The sequence below is a fragment of the Balearica regulorum genome, chromosome 17 (assembly GCF_011004875.1).
Source record: "Balearica regulorum gibbericeps isolate bBalReg1 chromosome 17, bBalReg1.pri, whole genome shotgun sequence".
Classification (NCBI taxonomy): Eukaryota; Metazoa; Chordata; class Aves; order Gruiformes; family Gruidae; genus Balearica; species Balearica regulorum.
Window position 1 is genome coordinate 4,490,023 of NC_046200.1, and position 27,475 is coordinate 4,517,497.

The 27,475-nt window shown below is 51.1% G+C and overlaps 1 protein-coding gene across 1 annotated transcript in view; it reads right to left on the reverse strand.

The window, feature by feature from the left end:
• The window catches only part of NCOR2 (nuclear receptor corepressor 2), a 253,337-nt gene that overhangs the window by 159,113 nt on the left and 66,749 nt on the right, over positions 1-27,475 (reverse strand). Inside the window, exons 2-3 of the mRNA XM_075769454.1 lie at positions 18,867-19,078; positions 4,431-4,558 (exon numbers count right to left, since the gene is read on the reverse strand). Coding sequence (XP_075625569.1) covers positions 4,431-4,558; positions 18,867-18,971 — 233 coding nt within the window. The 5' untranslated portion in view covers positions 18,972-19,078. The remainder of the gene's footprint in view (positions 1-4,430; positions 4,559-18,866; positions 19,079-27,475) is intronic.

Consider the following 27,475-nt stretch of genomic DNA (forward strand, 5'->3'; position numbering starts at 1 on the left):
GCAGTTGGTGCCATTTGGCCCAGCACAGATGAAGACCGGAGAGTTGCACGTGATTTCCAACGGCCACGCACACCGCCCCGGCTTCCCACCGCTCCCCGGGCTCCTCAGCCAGAAGGATTAATCACATCCAATAAGCACAGTAATTAGGCCTGCTCTCATGCTATATTGCACATGGCTATCTCGGATGGCTGCAGAAACACAGCAGCTGCTTAACGTATCCTAAATGTCATACTTCAGATCAACACTGGGCAAACTCTTCAAACTCCTCGTTATTGCTAAGCAGAAAGGCTCTGAAAAAGGAGCATGGTCTCGAACTGGGAAAATAGACTCCTATGAAAATAGTGACTCATCTTACGCTGGATAAAGGCGGAATACACTGTGTTAACATGCATACCGCTTATTTAAAGCCATTTTTTCTGCCAGAGAAGCCATTATCCACCCCAGCATTCTTGCGTTAATACGGAATCTTGCTCTAAAATCGTAAAGCGTATGAAAAGTCAGAAACACCCAGTTCCTTGATTTTTCAGACCCCTCACCCCAGTGGCACCTGCCATTTGACACTCAACCCAGTTTTTGTCACTTCTTTCACGGACCAAAATATATATAGAAGAGAGAAAAAAAAAAAACCCTAATCCTTGTCACCTTGCCAGGACATTCCTCTGCAAGTATTCATGGTACGACTTGTACCAACAGCAGATCCTGAAATACTTCTCTTCGCTCCTGCAGTCCAGTTGGCACAGCCAACCGAACAAGCTAAGGGGAAGTCTGTGGATCCTTCCAAGAAAAAGCCTGCTACCAAAAAAACCATCAAGGAAAGCAGCACATCCCTGCGAAGACAGACAGGGCTAACTTTCCCTATAGCAACAGATTTAGTGTGGTTCAAGTCTTCCTTCCTTCTTCCTAGCCCAAATTGCTGCACAGGGAGTTCAAGTCTCTACCCATCCACCAAGGGGTGATGACGACTCTCAGGGGAGAGTACTTGGGAGAAGGGCAGTCTGTAACTCCCCAGCACCTCCTGCAGAAATGGGCTGCCCAGGGTGGGAAGCAGGAGAAGCAGGAGGCACATCACCCCCGAAGGAGGGGAGCACATGATGGTGCGACCATTCAGGAACTGGTTCTCCCCATCCTGCCTGACCCACCAGGTTCAGCTGTGGGGACATCTGGCTGCCTGAGCCTGACATTCAATGAGGTTCTTATTTGGGCAGCCCCAAAATGTGAGACCATCTCAGCACCCCATTCCTTCCAGCAAGTGACCACTCAACAGCTTTTTGCCACCAACACCTGATTCATACTTAAAACACTGTGCCCATAGCAAAACCCTTCACCGCTTCTTCCCTTTTCACTGGGCCACAACTAACGACCACCCTGGTGGCTACAGCAAAACTACAGCCAGGAGAGACAGAAAACCTGCAAAGCTGTAAGATGACCATCTAAGCAAGCCCAAATGATTTCTGCAGGATTTAAAGCATCCATGGGGTCAAGCCTCCAATACCACATGCAAAGACAGCCTGCAGAGGCTTTAGAGATCTGCCCAAGGTGAAGGCAAAGCCAAACTGGGGGACAACTCCCCTAAACCAGCACAGAGTAAAGTGCATCCCTGCCGTTTCCAGGAGAGGAGGGCGAACAGCAGCTGCCCACCGGGCAGGTGGGCTCAGAGGAACCGGGACCAAGCAGCCTGAGGGCTGAACCACGCTCTCCAGCTGCAGGCATTGCTCTGGATCAGCACAGGGCATGGCGATGGTAGGGCAGGGATGTCCACCTGGGAACATGCACATGGCTCAACCTCCAGCGCTGTCAGTCTGCCACGTTCCACTTGCACCAGGCTCACAAACTGTGCCACCACAACTAACAGCAGACAGGCTGCTTCCTCCGAACACCCGAAGCAACGGGGGATCGCAAGGGTTCCCCTCCACTGACACTTGCTTCAAGGAGAGGATTGTCTCACACCCACCACCCACTGTGTGCCAGGTGGAGAACCAAGGTGGGGGTTTTCCTTTCAGACACAGCACACCCCTGTGCTTCCCTCTATATACCCCCTGTGCCCGCACTGCAGACATTACTTGTTTGCCTTTGGTCGCTCCCTCCTCCCCAGCCCCTCACGCCGAGAGCCAGCTGCCTCTGCTCAAAAGCCTCAATCCCAGCCCAGGAACAAAGCCAAAGCGCTTACAGATGCGCCCAGCGTGAACCTGCCAAGGGGACTCAGCTGCAGAGATGGCAGCTCTCGCCACCTCCCTTGACCATGCTTTCCTCCATACCAGGTAGAGCCAAAGCTATTTTTTGGGGTCGGCATCAATGACCAACCCAACCCGCTCCAAGGTCTTGGCCCTTGACCACCCAAGGAACCCTCAGGTGAGCACCCAAGCACCCAAAGGGCTCCATTTACAACACATCAGGTGCTACTTTAGAGCAGATCCTCACACCACGAAAAAGCAAAGCCCCCAGAGGATAGATTTGCAAGTGCAGTGCTTAAAGATGCAGCGAAACAGTAGCTGGCTCTGCAAAAACAGACTAACACCTCCCCAACCCCAATGCCACCCAGTTTGAATGACTTCAATAATTAATTACACTGCAGACCTCCCATCCTGCACCCCCAAATGCCCCCCCCAAAATTTTTAATGAGCCTATATCCCTGCATTCTGGCACAGGATGCCAACTGAGCGGACTTAAGTGATATTTTTAGCTTTATTACCCAGCATAATTTTTGCAAAAGTTCAATTTTTCTGATGTTACAGGGAAAAGGGACGAAATACAAGTTGGATCTGTTACAAAAAATATTTCTTTTTATATCATGCCAAAACTTCAACCATTCAGGCTGAAAGTGAAGTAGCCATGATAAGCATTTGGATGTGTATCTAGACCTGACAAACTTGATTAACGTTTACTCACATTCACGTGATCAACACAAAAATAAGTTTGGAGAGTTTGAAACATTTGTAAGCCCAAGTGAGATGCTTAGATGACCACACCAGATTAGGCATGTGGTATAGTAGACACCAAGGCTTACAGTTGTTTTTTTCAGTTATATGGAAGAACCAAGATACAGGTTTTTTAAATAGCATATTCAGACTTTGAAACCTTTGTTTTACTGGAGAGCAGAACTGGTTCTCCATTTTGCAATCCATAAGTAGTATGAAAAACAAAATCAGGCAGGAGTATGTTGCTGGGTCCTCTTTATCCATCTCCCTCAAATTTAGCTAAATCTGACCCTCTTCCAGCTTAACCATGTTACTCTGTACTAAGAAATCAAAGCACGGAGAAATCGAAGCAAGCCAAGGCGATGCAGCACGCTGCAATACATTCCTAGTCCTCAGAAGTGACGTTACCCTCTGGAGATGCAGGTGCCACAGGCACAATCCAGAACAGCACATCCAGGAGGGCAGATGCAAAACTAACTTTGGAGGCTGCTTTTTGCCTCCAATTCCTCATGGGCTTGTTTCTGCTGAGCACCAAGCCAAACCCATCCCATTAGAAGAAGAGGGTCCTGTCTGCATCTATGATGCACCTAGCACTCCGAGGTCTTTTTCCTCTCCCCTAACAATTGTGATTTTAGAGAAACAGATTTATCTCTGTGACTCTGTACTGGTTTTATTCTTAGCTCGACTAAGGAATAAGCATTAAAAAAAATCCTTTGCATAAATCTATTGCAGCAAGGCTCTTATTTCACTTCCAGGCCAATTTTTTCCAAAACCACTAAGCATTGATGCAGAAGAGAAACTGTGAGAGAGCAGCGTTTTGAGACGAAACAGAGAGTGAGAGTGATGGCCTTCAGAACAGATCAGCTCCTGTGGTTAAATCATCTACAGCATTTCCAGCCACACGGCGCTTGCCTGAGTAGCACCCAAAAACACTGCCAGCCTCCCACGGGAGGCTACGAAAGAAAACGGGGACACACGGAGAGCCACAAGGACAGCAGACAGGAAAAAAGCAGCTCGGAGAAAGTTGTGAAGGGAAGGCAGAAAGAGAAACAAAAACAATGAAAGCGGGGAGGAAGGGCAGCAGAAGAGGAAGCGGAGATGCGCAGTGGAAATGAGCTCTTCTCACTCCTCCCTTCAGCATCGGGAGCCACAGACCAAACCCGACCACATGGCTTTATTTTCTACACTGAAGAAAGCCAACGCAACCAGTTACAGTGACATGTAGCTTCACAGAAGTGAGAGGGGTGGGTTTTTTTGTTATTTGGTGTTTTTAAGATGGCTTTAAAATGCATGACAGTCTAAGGGAAGAAACCAGAAGGCAAAAGCTGCCACTTGGATTAGCACAACGAAGCTAAACCGGCACAGGCACTGAGCACAGCCAGCACCAATACACAACATAACACTGCCCAGGTCTCTCTCAGCCCTCCTCCACACCTCAGTGCTCCACAAAACATTTGATAATGCAGTTGGGATGTCCATGGCCGGGGGGGGGGCGGGGAAGCAGGGAGCCAGTACCTTTCATTGCCCGGCTGGAACTCGGAGAGCAGGGACGGCCTCCGCCGCTGCGGCTGCATGATAGACCCCGGCGGGAGGTGGGAAGCAAAATCCCGGGAATGATGCTGGTACTCCAACAGCGCGACGTCCTGCAGAAACAAAGACAGAAGAGCTTGTTAGGCTGGTGGGAACTTTCAAGCAAGCTTTAAGCCCTGACAACTATATAGATACTCCTCTTTTGAAGCACTGGGTGCTGGACCACAAAGCTCAGCATTTCCCCCCCCCCAAAAGGGTTCCCAGTAATCCCCAGTCCTGCACCGCATTGGGACGGTAGCTCAGCCCCCCGTGCAATCTGCCTCCAGCCTTTAACTGGGGCTGCTCGCAGGCTGGCTCCTGGGACGGGACCCCAGCAAGCTCAACCCAGCCGCCGAGCACACGCACAGGGGGTTTTGGCATCCAAGCAGTCAAATCCGAGAGGAAGAACAGGTAAGATGAAAATTAAAAGTCATAGGATGCTGTCAGCTTCAATAATGCACGCAGCAGTATGGAGAGAGAAAAAAAAGAAAAAGAAGAGAAATCACAAATGTTATCTTGAGAGTGTCCCTTTAAACACAGCTCCTGGGGCTGAGCTCAGGGGTTTGAAAGGACAGTTTGCTACTTATTATGTGTGCGTCCCTTTTGTTCCTTGACCCTTGGAGAGTACAGTACAGCATGTTCCTGATTTTAATTAAATAAGAAGCCCTCCTGCTCTGTGCCACAGACTGATTCCAGCAACAGTATTTTAGCAGCTACATTCAATTGCTATTTTTTATTTGCAGATAGATACTTGACCAGAAGACTAATCATCTAATTAACTAAGACCTTCAGCAATGGCATAGAAAGCCCTGTCACAGAATAACCCTGGTAACACTGACACACATTTACGTGAGAAGAACCATTCCCACCTGGGATGCTATTTTGAACAGTTCTCAACTGGAACAAAAAAGCTCCAACTCCCTCAAAAAGCAATTTCACTGTCTTAAAAAAAAAAAAAATCAATAAATAAAATACCAAGTGCGTGCAGTTGGGGGCGCAACAGAAATTATTTGATCAGATGTAGTGAAGATTGACACAGTCCAGCAGTAGGGAAGCTGGAGCAGTGCCCCAGCAAGGTGCGTGGCAAGCAAAGAACGGATTTGGGAGGTGAAATAGCACCAGCCTGCACCTAGAGACCCCCCCAGGTGTGAGCGAACAGAGCAGCCCGGCACTGGATGCCACGCTCTCCTCCAGCCAGCTGCGGAATAGAAGGGAATATTAAGCCCGACATCTTTGCCCACCAGACAGTAAGATGTTTGCATTGTAGCTGTCTGGAAAGCCAGGAAGATGAACAGAAATTGTAAGCACTCGGTCCAGGGGAGCCAAAAAAAAAAGCAGATCCCCGACCCCACATTCAGGCACTCTCACACAAAAGGTGAAGAGGCCAAACATCAAACGGAGGAGGAAGGGGAACGGTGGTGTCTGACGACCACCACTTCTTGTGCCTAGAAAGGTGCACCAGTTTTTGGAATGAGGTTCATTTCTCCCCAGCAGCAGGCAATAGTGTGGTGCAGCTCCTTTTCTGTTCTGATTGTGGGAACCAGGGACCTCTGCCAGCCCCAAACTCCTGGTCTCCACCTCCAGCCTGGCCATTTCAGACCTCGGCCTCTGGGGCAAGGGGTGTCTTCAGACAGGTTCTTCTGACATAAGGAGGGCGTTACTGGGACAACGTCTACTCAGCCTCATGGGGATGTTCCACTTCTGCTGTAAATCCAGGTGTTAGGGGAGGATGCTACCCTGGGATGCTGCTTTTTCTTCAGCCACACAGGAGGCCCTGGGGGGCTGCAGGACAGAATATGCCGTGGGTCCAACCACGGATGGGACAAACTCAGACATCTGAAGTGGAGGAGCCTGTCAGCTCCAACAGTCCCAGCCAAAGCAGAACTGCTGCCTGCAATGAGCCTCCCCATGTTTGCACTTGTCCTGGTTTTAAATTAAATAAATAAATAAAAAAAGCAAAGCACGATGCAGCTCCCGACATCCACCTACAAAACAAACACACTATGTCTGGGAAGACACACCAATAGGCCCACAACCAGGACCGTCACCTTCTGTGGGCGTATAAACAAGAATTACTCGTCTGGGAGGCTCGAAGGCTGTGCCCTTGAGAAAAAAAAAAAAAAAAAAGGTTCTTGCATGTCCCAAGAACCATCTGTTTTTCCTTTTCCCCCTGCCCACACTCAGCTGAGCTTTGCCTTTTCCTCCTCTATCCCCCATCAGAAAATTGGTGGTGGAACTCGGAGCTTGCTGGGGTGGCCTGAAACGATGGGAAGCTCGTTACACAGGGCCGTTAGCTCGGGGCCGGGATGGCAGACATGCCTCTCCGGGTTCCCTGCTGAGGGCAAGGCTGGCGAGCAGCAGCTCCTGCTTCTCCAGACATCGCCCAACTCACTCTGACCTGCTCCGCTTTGCTCACATCAGTGTTTGGTTTTACCAGAAGAAAAACATAACCTAAAAATTAGTGAGGAGGATTAAAATTGACAAATTTCTGTGCCCTGTGATGAACTGTCAAAGGAACCGCGGGAGACCTGGCAGGACGTAGGTGGATTAATTGCTCAGAAAGTTACTACAGTAAATTGCACTGTGAGCTATGACGGTGTTTTTCAAAATGCAAATGCCAGAAAGGTTTACGAGCTGCCTTCAGAACAGGCTTCAATTTTGTTCAGCAGCGTTTTAAAGATGTATGTAGCGAGGCACCTTGCTGCCGGTGCCGCCGCACCTTCCACGCACGGGCAGAGACGAGGGAGCAGCGCCCAGTGGGTACCTCCTTAATTCCCCACCAAAGCACCCAGCATAAACATGATTTAGTCCCCATCCCGACCTAAAATTCCTAGCACAGCCTTGGCACCTGAAATAAAACAACTAAAAAACACTGCGCCCCCAAGCTACACATTGCTCCTTTTCCTCTCCATTGCTTTGCTGGTTTTTTGCTCAATTCTATTTTTTGCTCACCCTCTCTTTGCATCTCTTCCTGCCCTCTGCAAACCCTCCTCCCAAATTTGTTGATGTGTGAAAGCACCTTCTCCAGGGGCCTCAATTCTCCCACTGCCTGCAGTCAGGACTTTGTTCCTTTTACACCAACCTTCCTGATGTTCCTTGTGGTTCAGATGCTCCCCCACAGATGAACTTTGTGGAAGTCTTGCAGAATTTAATACGTTCAGTAAATGTCATGAAATAGAAATTAAGGAAGCAGAAAGACCATGGGGAGTCAGGGGCTCCGGAGCATCAACAGATTTGGGGGGGTGGAAGGAGGGTTTTCAGAGGGCAGGAAGAGATGCAAAGAGAGGATGAGCATCTCTTCCAGTTCTGTTGATAGAAATTAAGCTTCTTAGGCAAAGGAGGAGGAATGTTTCCAAAACAAAACCAAAGCAAAGCAACCAAAATCACTTTGAAAGTCTCAATGTCAAGACCTTATCGCTCTCCTGATAAAACAGCAACTTCCCAAAATATAACCCTGGGTGAAAGGAACTGTGTCCCCTCTAATCATGTAGGCAGAGTATAAACAAACAGGCCAGAGTTTCCTCTCTCTAGACTGCACCGTCTAGAGCCGTAGACAGTTCGAGAACTGGCCCGGCGATGCCGAGGCTGAGCTGCCACGGTCAGGGTACACCCTCCTGTCCCACACACGCCTCCCTGGCAGCAGCCAGGCCACCGCAGCCATGCTTTATTCAGGCTCATCCCTAGGGCATCCATCCCCTCCAATAGAAGTGAATCCTCACGGTGCCACGGGAGCAGCCTTCTAAGCAGCCGGAAAGCTTGTCTGAGCAGGGGAGACGCAGCCCAGCCAACAGCCAGCACAGAGGTCCCTCAAAACCACCTCTGCTGCAGAGTGCTGGTGGGAAGATCCCATCCTCCAGCCCAGACATTCGTCCCCAGCAGCTCCACGGCACAATCCTGCTACGTGCATCCTGGCTCCGGTGCCTCCTGCTCCTGCGACAATCCCCCCGCTGATGCCCGGCCAACTCGGGGCAGCAATGGGCCCGAGTCAGGAGCAGACTTGGAAAACTGTTGAAGTCACGCAGGCAGGAGAGGAAGGTTGGATCCCTGCTGCTGGGAGCAGCTTGACATCCAAGTGCAGTGAAGAGGCTAGGTCGCCTCCGTCTTCCAGTCCCAGAAGTGCATTGCTGTCTTAGTCCTTCACCAGCCACCTGGTATTACACCGTGCTGGATACCTGCCCTGGCCCAGACCATCAGCCTTACACGCAAGATCAGACACTTCTAAACCAGCAAGCGAGATCTCCAAAGCTTAGGGTGAAGGCAGCTAACTAAAATTAGAAAAACAACAAGGAAAATCCACGTTATTTGGTTTCAAACTACGTACCCGCGCTAGCTCCCGAGCACATCACCCAAATGAACTCAAGTCAGGGAGCAAGCGCTCAGCCTCACGTCGCACTGCCCCAGCTCCAAGCGACCCACTGAGAAGGGGCTGCAGGCTGCCGTTAGCAGAAGGGACACGTAGCAGCGATGTGGGGCTCTGTGGCTGCTGCTTAGGAGACAGGCAATGGGGAGCACGAACACCTGCTGGTACCATCACCAGAACTGCAGCTCCTCATAGCAGGAGATTTCGGGTGCTCACAGCGTAGCACACCCTGCAATTCAGCAGTCAGCTGGAGCCACAGGTACCCAGGGGCAGACTTTAGCATCCCATGTGAACGCTGCAACCCTGGTCCGATTCCCTCTCCCTTTCAGCAAACCGGTTTCAGTTGAAGCCTGACATGGGTGATGCTACAAGAGACCTCACAACCGCTGCCTGATGCAGCGACTGGTGAAGAAGGGTCTTGCAGGGAAAACAACTGAAATGCAGCCACTTTCTGCCTAAACAAAGCCAGAAACCTGCCCTGACGAGAGCTGGCTCCAGCGAGTCCTTCTGAGCAGGACACGCCACAAAAACCCGCTGCCTGGGCTGAGCCAGCACTAGCAGCATCACCGAAGACGGACAGACACTGAGAGTGCCTACAGTGCCATAAATCGCCCTGGCAGAGCAACACAGCACAAGGCCAGCGTTTAGATAAATAAAATGCTAAAGAGCCAAAAGCAGCCTCATTAAAATACAATTCTTCACGCAGCAGACTGAAAAGGTTCTGCGCCCAGCCAGAGGTGCCGAGAGCGTCCTTCACTGCCAGCGAGGAAGGCTGGACCCGTCCCCGCCTTCCCCTGCCGGGGGGTGCTGGGAGGGGGAGCGGTGAAAGCACTCCCAGTCTCAAGGTCTTCTTGTGTTATTGCTGGATTCAGGAGTGCCAAGAGCACCATCTCCCTGCCCTTCCTAGAAAATCCTCTGACCCTAAATAACCTGAGTCTATCATCAGGCTCATTTAGATATGCTAATCAAACTGTTTAAAACCAGGAGACTGAAAGCAATATTACAGAAAAGCCCTCAGCAACACAAAACCAGAGAGCCCCACACAAGGAAAGAAAAAAAAAAAGCTCTTCTTTTTTCCCCTCTTTTACAATTTTTTAAAGCTTTCAGCCTGTTGCCCTACCAACCATAATGTCTCCAGCAACATCCTCTATACCATCCCCTGACCTCAGGATAACCCACACACTGAAGTAATAACTACACGCAGCCTTTCTGCCTCCCTCACTTTCTGTTTTGAACGTGTGCACTTGCTGGTGCGCTTCATTTCTCCTTCCCCTGCCTGCGGCTGCCCGGATCCGGGTTGCCTGACCTCCAACGAGGAGGAAGAAAGGGAGGTTTGAAAGCGATGCTGGAAGCACCCCTGGGCTCTGACCTGCCGCACACAGAACCAGCCAACGCTACGCCATGGCCAACAGCAGCTCTGACCCTGCTCTCCCAGCTCCAGCACAGAGCATAGTCATACAGGCAACGCGTCTACCGACTGCTCTCTCCAGATGGCATTCCCACGGCTGCAAGAATTAGCCCCCAAGGAGAAGACCCCAGAGACACGAGGCTGGCAGAAAGGAAGTCTGGAGCTGTTCTTGCAACAGAAAGGCAAACTGCTCCTCCTCTCTTCCTCCTGCCAGCAGAAAAACAAGTGCAAACGCCCAGTGCTTTTGACTTCCTTGGAAAACAGCTCTGGAGCAAACCCGTGGAGAGCTAGAGCACAGCCAGACGAGCACCTGCAGCACAGCTCGAGCTGCCCGAAGCATTAGATCCATCCCCCATTGCTTACCACGTCTTCAGCCAGGAAAGCAACCAGGAGCTCCCCGCTGAGTTTCAGTGCAAAGGCAGCTTCGCTTAAAAACCACCAGCTCTTGTTTTGCAGTGACGCCGAGGAGGAGCGGTCCCGGGGTCAGTCACCACATCCGCCAGCTGAGCCGGTTCCCCGGCGGAGGGTGGCACTTGTGGCAGCAGCCGCCTCTAACCACGGCGTTGGGCACAGGCAGTACCTCACCTGCGGAGCTCCCCGGACACGGGAGCCCTCGCTCAGCTCCGAGCCGCTACCCCACGCTGTCCTCGTCACCTTTTGCAGGCAGGCAAACGGGCCAGGGCGCTGCACACGCTCATTGAGGAGCAAATCCCAGCTCCTTGCCACCTCTACCAAGGATTAGGTTGTGGGCTGTTCGCAATGAGTTCGCCCAGCATTGTATCGCGAATAATTTTATTTCTTAATGACGTGCTATTTCTGCTGAAGCACTCCCAAGCGTTTAGCCTAAACGAGGCCGATTAATAATGGCATAGTCTGAATAGTGAGCAAAAAACAATGCCAAAGCATCCCTGTTTATTTCACTATTTATAAATTGTCTCTTACCTAATTTTAGAAGAGGATGCCTGGCCCGTTCCTGCTGCTCGTGAGCAGCACATGTGTCGTTCTGGGAACTCCTTCTAACCGCAGGGGAGTTGATGGGTGAGAGCAGCGGGGCTGGTGCCCCCCCAGACCGTGGCACCGGTGGCACACAGAGCCAGAGCTGGGCACTTTACAGCTGCTGCCCTGACACGTCCCGCACTCCTCTCGCCCCCCAAGAGCATCCCACCGGCTCTACGGGATCTGGGGACTTTGCTCCACACCTCACCTTCATCCCGGGTGTCCTGGTTTCTACTGGTACTTCCCGAGAGGGGAGATGACAGCAGTTGCAGACAGCACTGCCTGGAGCAGCACCCTCACCAGCCACGTGCTCCATCCCTCTTCTCCTCCTGCTTTTCTGCTGGTGTTTCCTCAAATCAGAGAGCACCCTGGGCCTCTGATGCCCAGAGCTATTCCCTATACAACGAGGATGGCCAGAGGGGATGCCACAAGTCAGTGGCCCAACGCGATGGCCAGGACTTGACCGCACAGCCTCGGACTGCAGAGCCACCCCGTCCCCCCCCAGGAAGCACACAGCGGGTTGAGCTTCCCACGTCCCCAGGAGCACGCGGCCAGCACGGAGCAGCATATTCCAACTTGGAACGTGCAAGAGCCTCTGACCACCCAGCAATTTGTGCAATAACCTGCTGCTTGAGCCCCTTGCTGCAACCCTGGCGGCAGCAGGAGGCTGGGCTAGCAATCGGTGCAACCTGCAAGCCAGGCAGACCAGCTCTCCCGTCCAAAGCGTGGTGGCCAAAGCGGCACAGCCACCACACCCCAGCGGCTTTGCCAGATGCAGGGGATGCCCCCCACCCCTGCTCCGCACACCCTGAACGTCTAAAAAATAAGTTGCTTTAAATCTCTTTCTGCCAGCAGCAAGTGTGACCTATTTTAGCAATAAAAGGAAAAGCTCCCTGGTGCCTGGATACCCCTTGGCGCTGGCAGCACAGCAGTTGCTCATTGGACCAAGAAATGCACTTTTTAGCCTTTGCCTGGAGAAAATAATTTTTCCCAAAGCTGATTCAGGTAAGAGGAAGGGGGAAGGTTTGGGAGGAACCGGGGTGGTACCAGAGCCGTCCCTGCATGAGCTCCAGACCCAGCGTGGCATCAGCCCATCGCCCTCAGCCTCCCCAGCAAAGAGGAACCATCCTCTGCTACTGAAAACCTCCACTGAAGTGCAAAGGAGGTGGTTATTGATCGGAACAGGTTGTCCGCAAGTACATTGCTGTCTGCCTCACTTCCTCCCAAAAAGTCTGGGAGGAGCTCACTGCAGGTTTAAAAAAAATAAAAAAAAAAATAAATAAAACAACAACTCCACAATCAGCTCTACTGTTGAAGATAAGGTCAGTAATAAAAACCTGGCTGAATACTTGCATTTTTATCTTGCCTACAGGGATGCAACATGTGCTGAAAATACAAATGCCCTTATTGTTCTGACACAGTCTCGTTGCCATCCATCTCTCAGACGCTGCTGACTTGGCCTTTTGTTTCAGGAGGTGACCACACTGCGCATGGCCCCTTCTTGGAAAGCATTGATTTCTGCTGCCATCCCTGCACCGAGGCCACGTCTGCTGCCAGCACCATTAGCGTCTGTACCAGCTGCACAGCAATGCATCCTTCCCGACGCCCTCTCCCCCGCCCCTCCAGCACACAGGGGCTGTCAGCAGCGTTTAGCTGGCCCGTCTGAATACGCCATTCATGGAGAAGAAGTCACGTCTTGGTGGGGGCAGCTCTCAGCTGTTGTGGCTTCCCGGTCATCTGACCGATGCCGGGTGCTGGAGCCACCAGCCCTCTCCCCGGCAGCCAGAGGTGCCTGCAGAGCAGCAGCACGTCCATTACAGTGCTGCTTTTGAGTCTCTCTCCATCACAAGACTTTTGTCCCAGTCGCATCCAGGCGCCTTTGAGCCGGGAATGCCCTGTTTGCCCTTCCTCCATCCCCCAAGCTTGGAGCTCTGCTTCCTGAAGCCCCTTCTGGTCACGGACACCATGTGGGGTGAGCGGCTCTCTTCATACAACAAACCCAGAACTTCCACCTTAAAAGCACCAGGTCATTTTGCTCATTATTACATCTCTTCTGCAGCAGTCCCCCACCAATTGGCACCACACATGCTCCCATACACCACCTATAACCTATCTGCAGGACCCTTTCATCTTTCCACGTTCTCCACTCTGCTCTCTCCTATACTTCCTTACACCTCCACAGCAAATCCTTCAGGTTAAAGAACCTGACTTGCTCAGTATTTTGAATAAATGTGGTGACAGTGACAATCAGCAAAAGCCCCCAGTCTTGCAGAATGTGTCTCCAGGGGCTGGTGGGGCAACGTGGGCAGAGTCAGGCTAGGAGTGCAGGCAAAGGCTTTGCGTCTCCAAAAGCAGCTTTAGCGGGTCTCTACCTTTGCCAAACTGCATCTGCAGAAGAAGTTTTTTCTTCCCTTGTGGATTTACGATCTTGATATCAACCAACAGCAAAGCATCGCCCTCTGCATCAAATCACATCCAAAAAGCGGATTAGGGAGCAACCATAGAAGTTTACAGTAGCTTGAAGAAAAAGAACTGTTTGGGATAAAGGCTGTATCCTAGGGAAAATGAGCTTTAAATACAAACTGCTGTAAGCCAACTCCTTCCTGGCAATGGGAGAGAGACCCCAGGGCAGGGAATTAGGTGTCCTGTTCCTTCATCTCCATGCTCTCCCAGTCCCACAGCAGAAAGCCAATTTTCCCAAATCCACCGCTGAGCTGCTCAGAGCTCCGGCAATCCTTGACTGGCAACCTCAAAGTACTTCAACAACGATCGCATCGAGTTCTTGCGACAGACACGATCAGAGTCAGTATTTCCAAGGTATGTTTTTGATTTTCAAGTCATTTCTTAAAACATTAGCTGGAGCCTGGCAGGCAGAATTTAGGATGCGAATCTCTGGCACGAACCGCCCCCCGCTCAGCTGTGCGGCTGGTAGCAGGAGGCTTTTCTTTGCGCTCGGAGGTGGTTGGAGAAGGCTCTTCGCAGCCTGGGGGATTTTAGCATTTGGCACCATAAACTCTTCCGTTCTGCAAGTTCCTGGAGCACCGACACAGACTGGCATTTTGCTTCCAGCAGATAAAAGCGTGACTAACTACTCCAAGGAAAACCAACGCAGCAGCAAAGGCGCCTTGCGTACGTAATGTGAAATACACCGCCCCTCTGCAGGCTTACCTGGCGTCACCTTGCCACGCTGACCATGTCACTGTGGAGAGGAGCTAGCTCCTGCCATCTCAGGAGCTTCCATCTCCTCACAGCACCTTCCACTGTAGGACGCTGGGTTTAACTCGCCCTGCTGGGAGGAGGAGCCTGGCCAGGGAAGGCACTCGACTCCCCCCAGGCCACCGTTTGGCTAGGACACCAAACCAACACACAAGGTTGCACCAACCTCTTGTCTCTGGTTCAGAGAGAGAAGGAAGTTGTTTATCGCGGGCCAAAAGAAACAAGCGATTGGGCTGGGACGCTCCTGCACAAGTGCTGTTTTGCAAGCAGGGAGTTTAATGAAGGAACTACAGAGCTGCTCCCAGACAGGAGAGGTGGCACGGGAAGAGGCATGAAGGTCTCAAAGCTGGAGCAGAGTTAAGCTTGCTTTGCCATCTCAGGTGAGCAGCGCATGGGGAACGGGGCCAAAGAGCACGCGGGAGGCGTGCGGGCACCTCTTGTCCAATCCCCAAACCTGTTTAGTATCTCTAGTAGGAAAACCACCAAAAGCACCCCAAAAGCAGACCCTGTTTTGGCACAGAGGCCGCTGCACGAGGACACCTTGCACGTCCTGACGCCCAGCATCTCCCGCAGCTGACAGCACCCTCCTGGCAACCCCAGCCTGCATCCCGGGCCACATCGGTCCCGCAGCGCTGGAATCTGACATTCCCTAGCAGGAGAAGCTTACTGCTAAGGAGGGCACACAGCAAGAAACTGGATCCAGGGGGGAGGAAGAGAGGGGAACCCTTCCGTCCCCGGGAGTATTGATCACAAAGAGGCTTTAAAAGGAAAGGGGGACATGCGCTACGCAGGGAAATCGATCTGTTTACAGAAAATATCTGCAGGTTGCCTGAAAATGAGTATCCTTCACACGAAAGTTTCCTTTGAGAGAATATGAACTTGGGACACGTTAGAAGGTTAAGTGCATGAGTAATGTGTTTTTTCACCTTCGGCTAAAGGTCACAGAGCATTCAAACAATTCCTCTGTTCCCAAGCTGAACATGACAGAAGTCAACCAAGCACCCCAACATTACAGCTAATTAATATGGAAAACAAAACCATTTCCCCTGAAGTTTGGCCAAGAACCACGCAATGCTCTTAAGAAGAAACTGCTGATTATTGGTGATTTTAGTTTTACCTGAAGAAAGTCAAACCAACCAGAACCTTTTCACCAAGCTGCCTTCTTCCCTTTAAAAGCATGCACACTTGTCAAAATTTTTCTGCAAGTCATTTTTTAGTAAGATGGAATTAAATCTAGGGTCATTATAAAATACTGCACCATTTTCACCTCCAGCCTCCCTGACAGCTGTTGGGATCAGATGCCTCTCAGTGAGGAAGAGGAAAACGCCCTGATACAGATGGGGACCAACCCACCCAGAAGAGCCTGTTCACTGCATCGCCCATCACAGCTCTGGCTGGATCAGACCCACGGGTTCACAGCCCTGCCCAAAGCTGGCACCTAAGAGGGAAAACAGCCAACAAACATCCTCACTCGACCAGTACTGGATCTTCTCCATTAGTTCCAAACTCAGCAGTAACTCCTGGAACATGCTGCTGGGAGATAGCACCCATCGGTACAAAGCATATTTCTGTTTGTTCACTTGAAACGCATCTTTTCCCCATTTTTTGGGATACTCTCTTAGGTTTTATATGATGGGAGAAGAAAAATGTCCAAGCCTGCTTCCACTGCCTTCTGCCCCCTCACAACATCCCCTCTCACTTGCCTCATCTGTGAAATCAAACAGCTGCAATCCTTTAAATCACTTTTCATAAAGTGTCTCCAAGCCTAAAATAATGTCACGGCTCATTTCTGAGCTCAGTATTCCTGCCGCGCCGCATTTCCCTGGGTGCGACCGTCACAGTTGGACTGTGATTATTTATTTATATTATAATAGCATTTGCAGCCCTGCTCTGCTCAGCCCTGCGGACGCGCTCAGGGGGTGACCCAGGGTGTTTCCACCACCAGAATAAGGATCCCTGGGCTGACAAATTCCCAGTTCTCCGGAAAGGATGTCATGGAACGCAGCAAACCAGAACCAAAATCTAATTAAATGCAAGACATACTAGTGTTGGGTTGGTTTTGGCCTCTCTTGCTTTCTTCCAAACAAGCTCTCACTGTGCAAACACACCCCATGACAAAAGTGACCTGGCCAAGACATGCAAGCAAATACCGCTGACTTTTAATATTAAACAGCGTAGCAACTTCAAAGCAACTGGGCTGTCCTCCCCCAAGCGATCCCACCAGAGATCAGCTCCAGCCCCAGAGCCATGGCCAGGTTCCAGCTCACGGCACTGCCGAGCAAGAGACATGTGTTTGCAAACAGCTGAGAGTGGCAGGGCAGATCATGCAGGGACACGCTTGAAGAAACACTCTGCCTACCCTCCCAAGGAGAGGCAAGGTGCGTTTGGTTTGTGTGAGGCTGGCACACTTCTGTTGAGAAGACCCTTGCAGCTTTCCGTCAAAAAAAAAAAAAAAATTCCAAAAAAAATCTCAAGTCCAATCTCTCCTGCAATCAGACACCTAAAAGGTATCACGTAACTTCGGAAGATTACATGCGGTTGTAAAAATAGCTTCTAGAAGCAAACGCCAGCAACTTCTTCCAACATTAATAAGATAGAATAAAAACAGTATTCACTCTAGCCAGAGAGCAGGGCAGGTTGAAGAAATCCAGAGCTCTGTCCGATCTCCAAACAACTGCCCCGCTTGGTTCATTCTGCTGTTGCAATACTAAGGGGAAGCAGCTGGGGTTTGCAGGAGACAAGGACTCAACACCCCAAGGCTAGGAGCCTTCTGCACTCTTCTAAAATCCGTCTCCACATTGGGTATTGAGGTTTCCTTGGTTTGTTTTTAAATCATGACTTTGCAACAACTGCAGATCTTGCTCACCTGGTCACATCTTCCTCCCTCCTGCTCAGGTTTCTGATAAAAGGAGAACTGGGATTTTCTTTTTGAGAAAAATGCTCTCTTTCTGTCCCACCTCCCAAATAAATACGTTCGCACTGATGGAAGCAAAACTCCCATAAATTGAACCAGGTCAGCATGTCTCATACCCTGGATGAAAAGCTTCTTTGTGCAGAAGCACGCAGGCCCCGAGTGATCTAGATGAGCCAGCTAACGCAGCCAAAAGCTCATCCTGTGCCTTCCTTAACATTTCTATTTCAAAGCCTTTCCAAACTCCGGCTCTGCTCCCCACGCCGCTCCGCTGAAGCCCAACAAAGAGGGCAGACAAGGGAATTTCACTCCTTCATTGACACTTCATGGATTTCCAGGCTTTCAAGTCAAACCCTAAAATCTTCACAGCAGGAGTTTTACCATTCAATAGCCGCCACTGTCAGACACGTAACCCCGAGACAAGGGCTCCTCGCTACCTCCTGCCACAAGCACCTTCCCGGCTGCAGCCGCCTCGCTGTAACCCACCAAGAAGCAGCTCCAAAGAGCAGCCTAACCAGCGTGTGCCACACTCCAGCACCTAATAAGATTCATTTAAGCAGCTTGAGCTGACTAAAGCTGTTCCACTAAGGAGAGTTTTTTTCGTTAAGGACTTAAAACATTCAACCATCCAGGATGAGCAAGCAGACGTGAGTGATGCGACGCAGAAGGGAGAGGCTGGATCAGTGAATGAACCTGTGCAAGCTCCACTGCATTCAACAAGGCACAGCCAACAAAAAAAATCATCACTGGCTTATGCCTTGATCCAAGAAGAGACAAGACTACAGGTCAAACATAAGAGAGGGGTGGAAAAGTGGGGAAACCATAAAATGGAAAAAAATCAGCAGCTCAGTTTTCTTCTCGCTCCCCAGGAGTGCCACCAGCAGCCAGAAACGCCATACAGAGGGGCAGGTCTCCTGGCCGAAGGGCAGGCAGCAGGTTCACCCCCGGCAGTCTGCCTGGGACTCCAGAGAGCTCTCCCGTGGGTGTGAAGACCAAGGAGCGGGCTCGCTGGGAAGCAGGAAGCCCACATGCAGGAGAAGATGATCGTCTCCTCTTGATTCAACACCAAGGGAAGGCCAAGCTGAAGAGGGCTGGAGGCCACATGCTCTTGCTCTGCTCAGGTGGTCAACCACCCTTCCCCTATCCCCCCCAAGCTGGTTGCTGCATCCAACCGAGGATGCTCTCGCTGGGAAGACAAACGAACGAACTGCACTCATAAACGATGAGCCAGAGCCCAAGACACCGCCACAGCAGGTGCTGGGAAGAGGCTGGAAAGGGAGAGAACTGCTGAAAGCACTGTATGGAGAAACAAAAGAGGATCCCACAAGAGAGGAACGATGAAATCCTGTACCACAGGCACGGAAACGGTCTGATTTCTCTGTAACAGCCACATCCGAGGCCAGCGCAGCTGAACCACTGCCCCAGCAATAGGGACACACCACACAGCTCCTACCCTGCGAGTGGGTAGGGAAGGAAAATCTCTTGCCTTACCGCATGTGGTCGAGCAATCTGAACCGGATAGGACATGGCGTGCGGAGGGTAGCGCGGCTCGGCGGCACGCCAGCTCTGCGTCACGGGCTGCGTAGATCCAGACATGGCGAAAGAGCAGGCACGGCGGTCACTGCTTCCAAATCACCGGCAAAGGATTAGGAGAGCCAAGAGCTCCTCTTCATCGTGTGTGTGCTTTCCACTTCACGCAACAACTGAAAGCAAATGGGAAAGCAGAAGGTTAAAGTTCAGTCAACCACGGTCCCACAAGACTACTGAACATCAAGCCCTGCGTGATCACCAAACCCGACTGCCCTTGCAATTCTCCAGCAGCCCCGTTTTCCACTTGGCAAACACCGCTGCCAAGGTTTTGCTGTCACAGGGAAGACCAAATCGAGATTGTCCCAAATCCATCCCAACCGACTGCCCCAGAAGGCCTTCCCCCAGCACCAGCAGGACCAGGCCTGCAAAATGCCAGCTATTTATTCCAGACCTGTGGATCTACATCTCCAGTCCTCTTGGAGATGGGTATTGTTTTGGGTGGCGACTTAGTTTCCAAAATACACACACTAGAGTTTTGGCACTTCAACATGAGGTCACCAAAGGCACAAGGTCCCTCCGCTGCCCACCCCTTTCCCCATCCACGCTCTCACACATCTGCACGTGCTTCTTCCAGTGCCTTCCTTTCCGAGCTCTGGCTGTTTCTGCAGCCGTCTCAGGTAAGCCCTGATCTATGCCAGGAGGGACCGACCTCCCCAGCAGCCATCTCCATCGACAGGTTACATTAAAATCCAGGACTAAAGCACGTCACACGCCTCCAATGACATGTAAATATTAGATCAGCCTTTCTGATCAGGACCAAGAGCCAGAGAAGACACCGTGGCCCTGAGGGTACTTTCACCAACACCCCTGACACCTGCTTTACCACGTGTTGCAATTCCTTTCCCAGCTGTAACAAAATCAGGAAAATCAACAGAGTGGGAGGACTCCCCTCAGCCCCAAGGGGAGATTTACAAATTGCTGATTTTTATAGATTCTTCATGTAGGTTTTTTGGAGAGGATTTTAAGGCTCCTCCTTTTTGTCTGGATTTCAATGGAAAAGTAACAAACATCTAAATGCTGTCCTTCATCGCTCCCAGTTCAAGGTGCATTAACTATTATTCTCATATTAATGGTTAGTTATACAAAGCATGAATTCCCACTGCAGCCCGGGCTCCGAGGATGCTGCCAGGACCGATCCTGAGCAGGGAGAGCCGCAGCTCCCAGCTCCCCCTCCCCAGGACCTGTTCTCCATCCCACGCAACGCTGAGCACACCCGCACACCTCCTCCCCGGCAGAGGTACACGTTGCGTATAGATTTGTGCAAGCTTTTTTTGCGATATCAAACCCTTTCACCAGCAGACTGGGAGCAGCAGAGGTGGCTTCCAGCGCCGTGAGCCCCCCCAGCAGCCTCTCCCCACATTCCCATGCTCTCTGCTGCATGGGGAGCACAGCCAGCCTGAGCCAACGCAATTTCAACTGAAACAGCAGTTGGTGTGTACAAAAACCAAAAAGGGGATGGGAAAGGGGGGGAGGGAAAAAAAAAAATAATAAAAACTTCCTTTTTTTAAATTTTTTTCCCCCCCCTCCTATGAGACCGCAGATCAGTCCGTGCTGATAAACCACTTGCTATCTGCTGTAGGCAGGCACAGGAACGCCTCACTGGTTTGTCAGCATCCACGCACTGCTCACCAGCCAGAAATAAAAATCAAACCAAGGCAACGGTCCCCGGCAGGCTGGGTACGACAAGCAGCGCAACAACGGCAGGAGGAAAGCAGCCTAAGGAGGCCCCCTTACAAAGGGGCCAAGTTTTACAAAAATACTATTTTTCAGCAAATTTCCACGAAGGCCTAAGGATGACGGACACAAAGAGGTATCTCCATGCTGCTGCCAAGGGTCAGCCGAGCCTCTCTGGTAAAAGGGTTTTTTCCAAGTTACGTATGGGAAAACACACAGCAAGGTCTGGCTCTCAGGGCAGGGGGAGGAGGGACACCCAGGTCCTCTCCTGCTTTCGGCTCGCTCCCTGCACAGGAGCTGGGATTCCCCCCGGCCCTGCACCCACACATCCCTGCCGAGCCCCGGGACACCTTACCTGCCACCCTGGTCCCAGGAAGCACCGGTGGCCCGGGAACAGCCCGACCCCCATCCCAGACGGGGACAGCCTCCCCAGACAGGAGCTCAGCGTGCTCGGTGCAAGCCACCCCCGGGGCAGGAAAGCCCCTGCGCACACGGGGGAATTCAGAGGCACCCAGAAGGCAGCCGGCACGTATTTATACTTCCAGTATGACTACCCCACTTCCCCTCACGCTTCCGACTGGATGCGATTTCAATTGCCGATTCCCACCCAAACTGGGGGCCGTGCCAGGAGCACGTGGTTCGACATCCGTTCCCCTCCGCTCACCCTCCAGGGACACCCCACCACCACCCTCCCAGCTCTCCTGCGCCCACGTGTGCTTCTACAGGGGCAAACCCTCCCTCCAACTGCCAAGGACGCGTGCACGATGCTCGCGAGGGCTCCCAAAGCTCGCTGGGATCTACTGAACTTTGAATCTGTTATTAGGAAAGTACCTCAAACTTGGACATCTTGGCTTGCAGCCACCTAAGAGTTAATTAGCACATGTAAATATCTATATATATACACACACACATACATACACATACTCCAAGCTGGGGGAGCCCAGAGCCTTTGGCAGCTTTCAGCAAGCCAACTGCTTCCCTGGAAGCTCAGCAGGTGGACCAGACCATGGTCACAGCAGCTGTCTACAGTAAAAGTAACGGGATGATTTTTTCTTTTTTTAAACTCTTCAGATCAGAAGTTCAGCTTTAAAACTCAGCACCATGTGCAAAGCCATGCGGTGTCAAGCTTTAAACCAGATTAAACGCTTTTTGCTTCTGTCTGCGCAACCAGAAAAAAAGTTAACTCTCTACTAGAGTTTATACGGGGTAAAATTAAAGGGGCCAACAAAACTGTCCTGCCCCAAAGCAGACCGCCTGCGAGCTGTGCCTCTAGCAGGACCACAAAAGGTTTTTCCCTACCAAGGGCAGCAAACTACCTCTGCCTCAACAAGAAGCCCTGGAAAGCCAAGAGTAAAAAAAATCACGTGCTTGCAAGCAGGCAAAGCACTGCCCGTGCATTTCCACATCTGCAAATCACGGAGCAGCAGGTCGCCAGCAAGATCTCAGCACAAGTCTAAGGCCCTGGACGCTCTCCACCGCAGCTGGACTGGTGGGGCTGGAGCCAAATGAGGTCACCAAAGCACTGGGGCAGCTCCGCGGATGCCATCGCTTTGGATTCCATTTTTACGTTCCACGTGGAGAGCAAGGGGCTGCTGCAGCGTGCCCAGCCCAGCCCCGCTCTGGGGAGGAGGGTCCACAGCCAGCTGGCAGCGGGGCTCTGGGTGCTCCCGCTGGGGAACAAACTGGGAGCGGAACGTCTTGCTGGGGCCGTACTGGTGCCGGTTCATAGCTGGGTGCAGCTGGGATGCTGCTTGGCCAGCTATCCCCAGCAAAAGATACTGGGGTGCCTCCTCCTCAGTGACCCTTAATTAATTATCTTTAAGAGAAAAACACAAACAATAGGGGCAGATTAATGGAAATAAAAGTGTAATAGTGCAGCCAGGCTCTTCAAATCTTTAGGATCGAATTGTTTGGTTCCTACTTTTCTCAACTGATTTTGATGAGGAACAGACATTGTCTCACAGGAAAAGTATTTCCCCCCCCCAGTTGGAGTCTCCATCAGAGACTGTTTTATCCACAGACCTGCGTTAGCCATTACAGCGCTAGGTACGAGGAGATTTACAGCCTCTGATTAGGAACAGAGGGAAGCTGGAGGTTACCGGCAAACCCAGCAACAGAGCTACAGCACGGACCTGCAGAGGAGGCAAGAGCCCATGGAGACTCCTGCACCCATTTATTTCCACCCATTTGGGAGACTCCCAGGATCCTGCCCCACTGCCAAAGCCGTCAAAAACTCCACCTCCCTCCCTGCTGCCAACCTCCACGCAGCAAACCACCACCACCCTGCTCCTCTGTTTCTCCGCTTCATATGCCATTTGCTGTCTAAACTCATTTCCCCATCACCTGTTCTCCCTAATTTACACCGTGAAAGCACTCTGCAAGCCGCTGCAAGTTGCTGCAGGCTTGCCTGCACGGAGAGGAGCTCTGCCCGCACGCCCGGCTGCCCAAGCTCCTGCCAGCTCCCAGCAGCATACGCCAGCTCGGGCACAGCCCGTGCTAATGGGGTGAACAGCACCGGGCCAAGCAGACTTGTGTCCAGCCCAAAAGGTGGGCACAGACAAGCTCACGACATCCCGCAGTGATCTACAGGTTCACAGTCAACACCAATGCACACAGGGCCATGCGTTTCTGAGCCGGTCCTTCAGCCCAGCTCCTGACGGCACAAAAGCGTACAGCCAGAACCAGACAAAAAACCTGCAGGTCTAAAATCAGGCTTTGCAATTCAATTGAGTTGCAAAAGTTTAATTAACATCGTTCAACACACTTGTTGCTCTGCAAAGTTAGAGCCAGCTCTCCCAGTCGGCTCCATGCTCCTCATGGACAGCAGGACTCCCAGGTAAGGTCCCTGGCTTGCTGCTGACAACGTATAAATGTGGGCAAGTTGCCGCAATTGCCCCATGCCTTAGTTCATCTGTCCGAAAGGTGAGAACAAGACACTCCCAGCTCAGAAAATACTGGTTTATCCATCCTCATAAGTGTTTTAAAGATCCTGATGAAAACATACTGCTCAAGTTTAAAAAAAAAAAAAAAAAGTAGTTTGTTTTTGAAGCAAGAACATGCTGAAATAAGATTAACAGAATATTTTGTTTCTTAAGTCCAGAGTAATGTTACTCAACTTGTGGTCTACGGACCATGGATGGTCTACAGAAGACGTTAGGAGGTAGCCCACAAAATGACTACAAAAGACCTTATTAAAAACCGACTAGTACCACCATACTATGCAGACAAGACAAACAAGCAAAATGCTGCTAGCACTCACCAGGGCACATTTAAATGAAAAATATTGACAACAAAACTAATGTTTAATTACAAACATTAAATGATGCAAGTTTTTGGAAAAAATGCCACTCAAATGCTAGATACATGGTGATTTACCTCCTCAAACAAAGAGGAAAAAAGGTATATATCCTCTAGGCAACTCTTATATTTTGAAATAAAAGTTGAGGAGACCTTTGTTTATAATGTTTTAATTATTACTGAGCTATAACATTCACCTCCAAGAAACCAACCAACCCATCATACTTAAAAAACCCCAGCGCAGACTTGCGGGCAGCAGAAAAGCACATTCCCTTGTCGGCAGCCGTCCCAGGGCCGGTAACGGCACTGACGTGCCATGCAGCTCCAGATCAAAACCAGACCGAAAAAGCAGTTAGAGATTTACCCACGCTTAGCTCTAAAGGACTAGCGGAAGCAAAAAATAATTAAAATGTGATGAAAATGCGTAGAGAGAGGTTGCTAAGAAATGCACCACAATGTAACGGTAATGGATTTGTCTAATCAATATGTGCATGAAATTTTCTTGGAAGCCAGTTGACATTATACACAAATATTTGTATGTACTGTATCTATTAAGCTCTTTCAATAGGAAAGCCGGCCGTCTGCCATAAATTTAGGGCTCTATTCAGAATAACAAAGACAACAATGTTTGTCTGCAGCCCACAGTAGCTTTCAATCACAGTGGGGTACAGAGGTTTTAAATTAAAAGTAGCAGCATAGGGTCAACAGGAAAGATCAGACCCATCCTGAGCTCCGTGGCATGGACCCCCCAGGGGTCAAGGCTCGTACCTGCGTCTGATCTTAAAGCATTTTTCTTGCTTTGGAAGAGTACAAAGGCAAAGCTGGGCTGGCAGCGTCCTGCACGTCACGGCCAGACCCCTGGTTCCTCAGGTGCGTCCCAAACAGCGGTACCCGAAGCAGCTCTTGCCCTGTTCCGCAGCTGGCTCAGAGGTCTGCCTGTCGGCAGCAGCCCTCCTCCCTCGGCTCTTCTGGCCAGATGCCTTTCGAACCAGATTAATTTCCTACCCTGACTGACAGTGCGGATGCACAAGCAATTACAGCAGCAGATCTGGGGGAAGAAGGGGCCTTGCAGCACCACGACGAAGCTGCCCAGGGCACGATGTTACCCTTGTAAGAAGGTACAACGGGTCCCTAAGGCCACGGAGGGGATGGCAGAAGCTCAGGAGCTGAAGTCTCTCATCCTGGTTTGCTGTCTCCTTGCCACAAACCTCTAGGCTGCCTCAGCTCTCCCACCGCGGCACGGCTTCACGCAGAACCGGTTCTGATCCGTGACGAAAGGTGACTTCTCTGCCCTGCTCCTATCACTGCCCAAAGCAGCGAAGCAGGATTTGCCACTTGCGTTTCTCCTTTTCAATCTTTCCAAGCTATTTTGGGCACGGGCCCCATGTTTAGCTCTGCCCCCAGATAACCTTCGCCAGCATTTGTGTACAGATCTTGGCACCGCAGCTGCGCGGAGCAAGGGCAGAGGGTTGGATTTTGCCAGCCCCACTCCCGGTTGTGTTTCGAAGGGCAGGTTTGCCAGACAGGCTGCTCTCGGCAGCGACAGGACGCTGACCTGATGCTTCTGGCAGAGGAAAGCGTGTGGTAACTGTGTGCTGCAGCTCCTGGCGCTAACAGCCCTCGTTCGGACCCCAATTCTCAGCAGCGTAATCCGGTTGCTTGGGGCAGATGAGATGCGCGCCGCCTGCCCCGCCACGGACAGCCCTTGGCAGATGAGCACTCGCAGTGGATTTCACACGGTTTAAGTGCCTCCCGGCCCTCAGCAAAGAGGCTGCAAGTGACCTTGTGACGGCTCCCAGAGGGGCACATATGTGCTTAAATGAACAAGACTGACCCATTTCTCTTTGCAGGAGCACGTGGCTGTCGCTCCCCAGCTGCAGGGACGCCGCCTTATTAAAATACACCAGCCACACACCAAGTGCCAGCCTGGCCACGGCTCCAGGATCAGGTCAGCATCAGCGTGGCTGGCCTGAGCCTTTACTTTTCAAATCCTGCCTCTTTGCCTTTAGTTTCCCTACTCCCATTGTTGGAATTTCCCCTCCTTGAAAAAGTATTTCCTGGGTTTTGCAGTTGAGACTGCAAAAGCACGCAGATGACCCGCGGATCATCTGGACAGCGAGCTTGTCAGCAGGGACGCGATGATGCAATGGCAGAGTTGCTCTCGTTACGCAACGACATCGCTGCTCCGGTGCCAGGGCACCCACGGCCCTGCAAACCCATTCCCATGCCGCTCCGCTGGGAAGCGGAGAGAGCCGGCACGCACATGGCCACACGCAACCCACAGCTACTGACTGGCAGCTGCAGGCTAAATGCCCAAAAGGGACACTTCAAGTAATTAAAGATACTGACAGGGAACAGCGAAAAAGAAACCACACACCAAAAAAAAAAAAAAAAAAAAAAGAGGGGGGTGGGTGGGATTTGGATCCATGCACAGGCCATTCATGAAACAAAAGAGTTATTTTAAGTGTAAGCTAGAAATAGAAAACAAATTAGACCATGCGAGGTCTTTGTTGAAGATGATCTGCTAAGACAAATGGAAATGCCTGGAGAGAAAATTAAAAAAAAAAAAAAACCCACAAAAAACAACTCAAAACCAGCCGGGCACTGGGACTGCAAAGGGAAAAAGGGCAGTGGAGCTGAGGAAGAGAGGAAAGCAGTGACAGTCAAGTGCCAGAGCACAGATTAGGCAGCCAAAAAGGAGACAGGTAAGAAAGCCAGTGCAGGACAGCAAAAGTGAACCAGCAGAATTGACTGTTACAACCCCAGGGATAGAAGAAAAAGCTGAAAATGCCCGTTTTCTGATGGAAGCCCAGGCCAAAACTCCAGATACAGAAATGCACACGTTGAAACTAAAGGGCACATCTGCTGGGGCAAGAGGGACTGTGCAAGGGCACAAAGCAAACCCTCCTCCTGTCCTTCCCAACCCCCTGCCTGGCAGCCTGAAAAGCTGCAACGCTCGTCCTGTTCTGCCACGTCCACCCGGGATCCAGGGCGATTTTAACCACAGAGCAAGTGCAGACAGCGTGTTCCAGGGCAAAGCTCCTTCCCCACAGTCCCCGACCCCTGGTCCCCTCCCCGCACACACCATCCGACATCTTTTCACTTCAGCTGCCCCCCTCTTATATTAAACATGGGCTTAAATATTGTAACTGTTAGGCAGTACTAATCTCAGTTTAATATACACACAAGCAACTTTCAATCAACGAAAAAAAATGCAATTCCTTGCCAACGTGCAATAACGACATAGGAACCGTACGACTACTTCAGCCACGCTCCCCAGTACATTAAACAGCACATTAACAACCATCGCCGTAACAACACATCAGCACTACACCCATTCGCAGCTCCCACGAGTTAACCTAAACCCCAGACTATACAGATAAACAAGGTTTTTAAAATGCAAGGGAGATTACAAAGCACCTGCAAGATTTATTTATATATTTTGCACAGAACAGGCTGCTCATTTGATTTTCAAACCTTTCAGTTCATATTGCTGCAGAGACAGGTCCTCTGATGTCTTGGGCACGTTCATGAAAGCT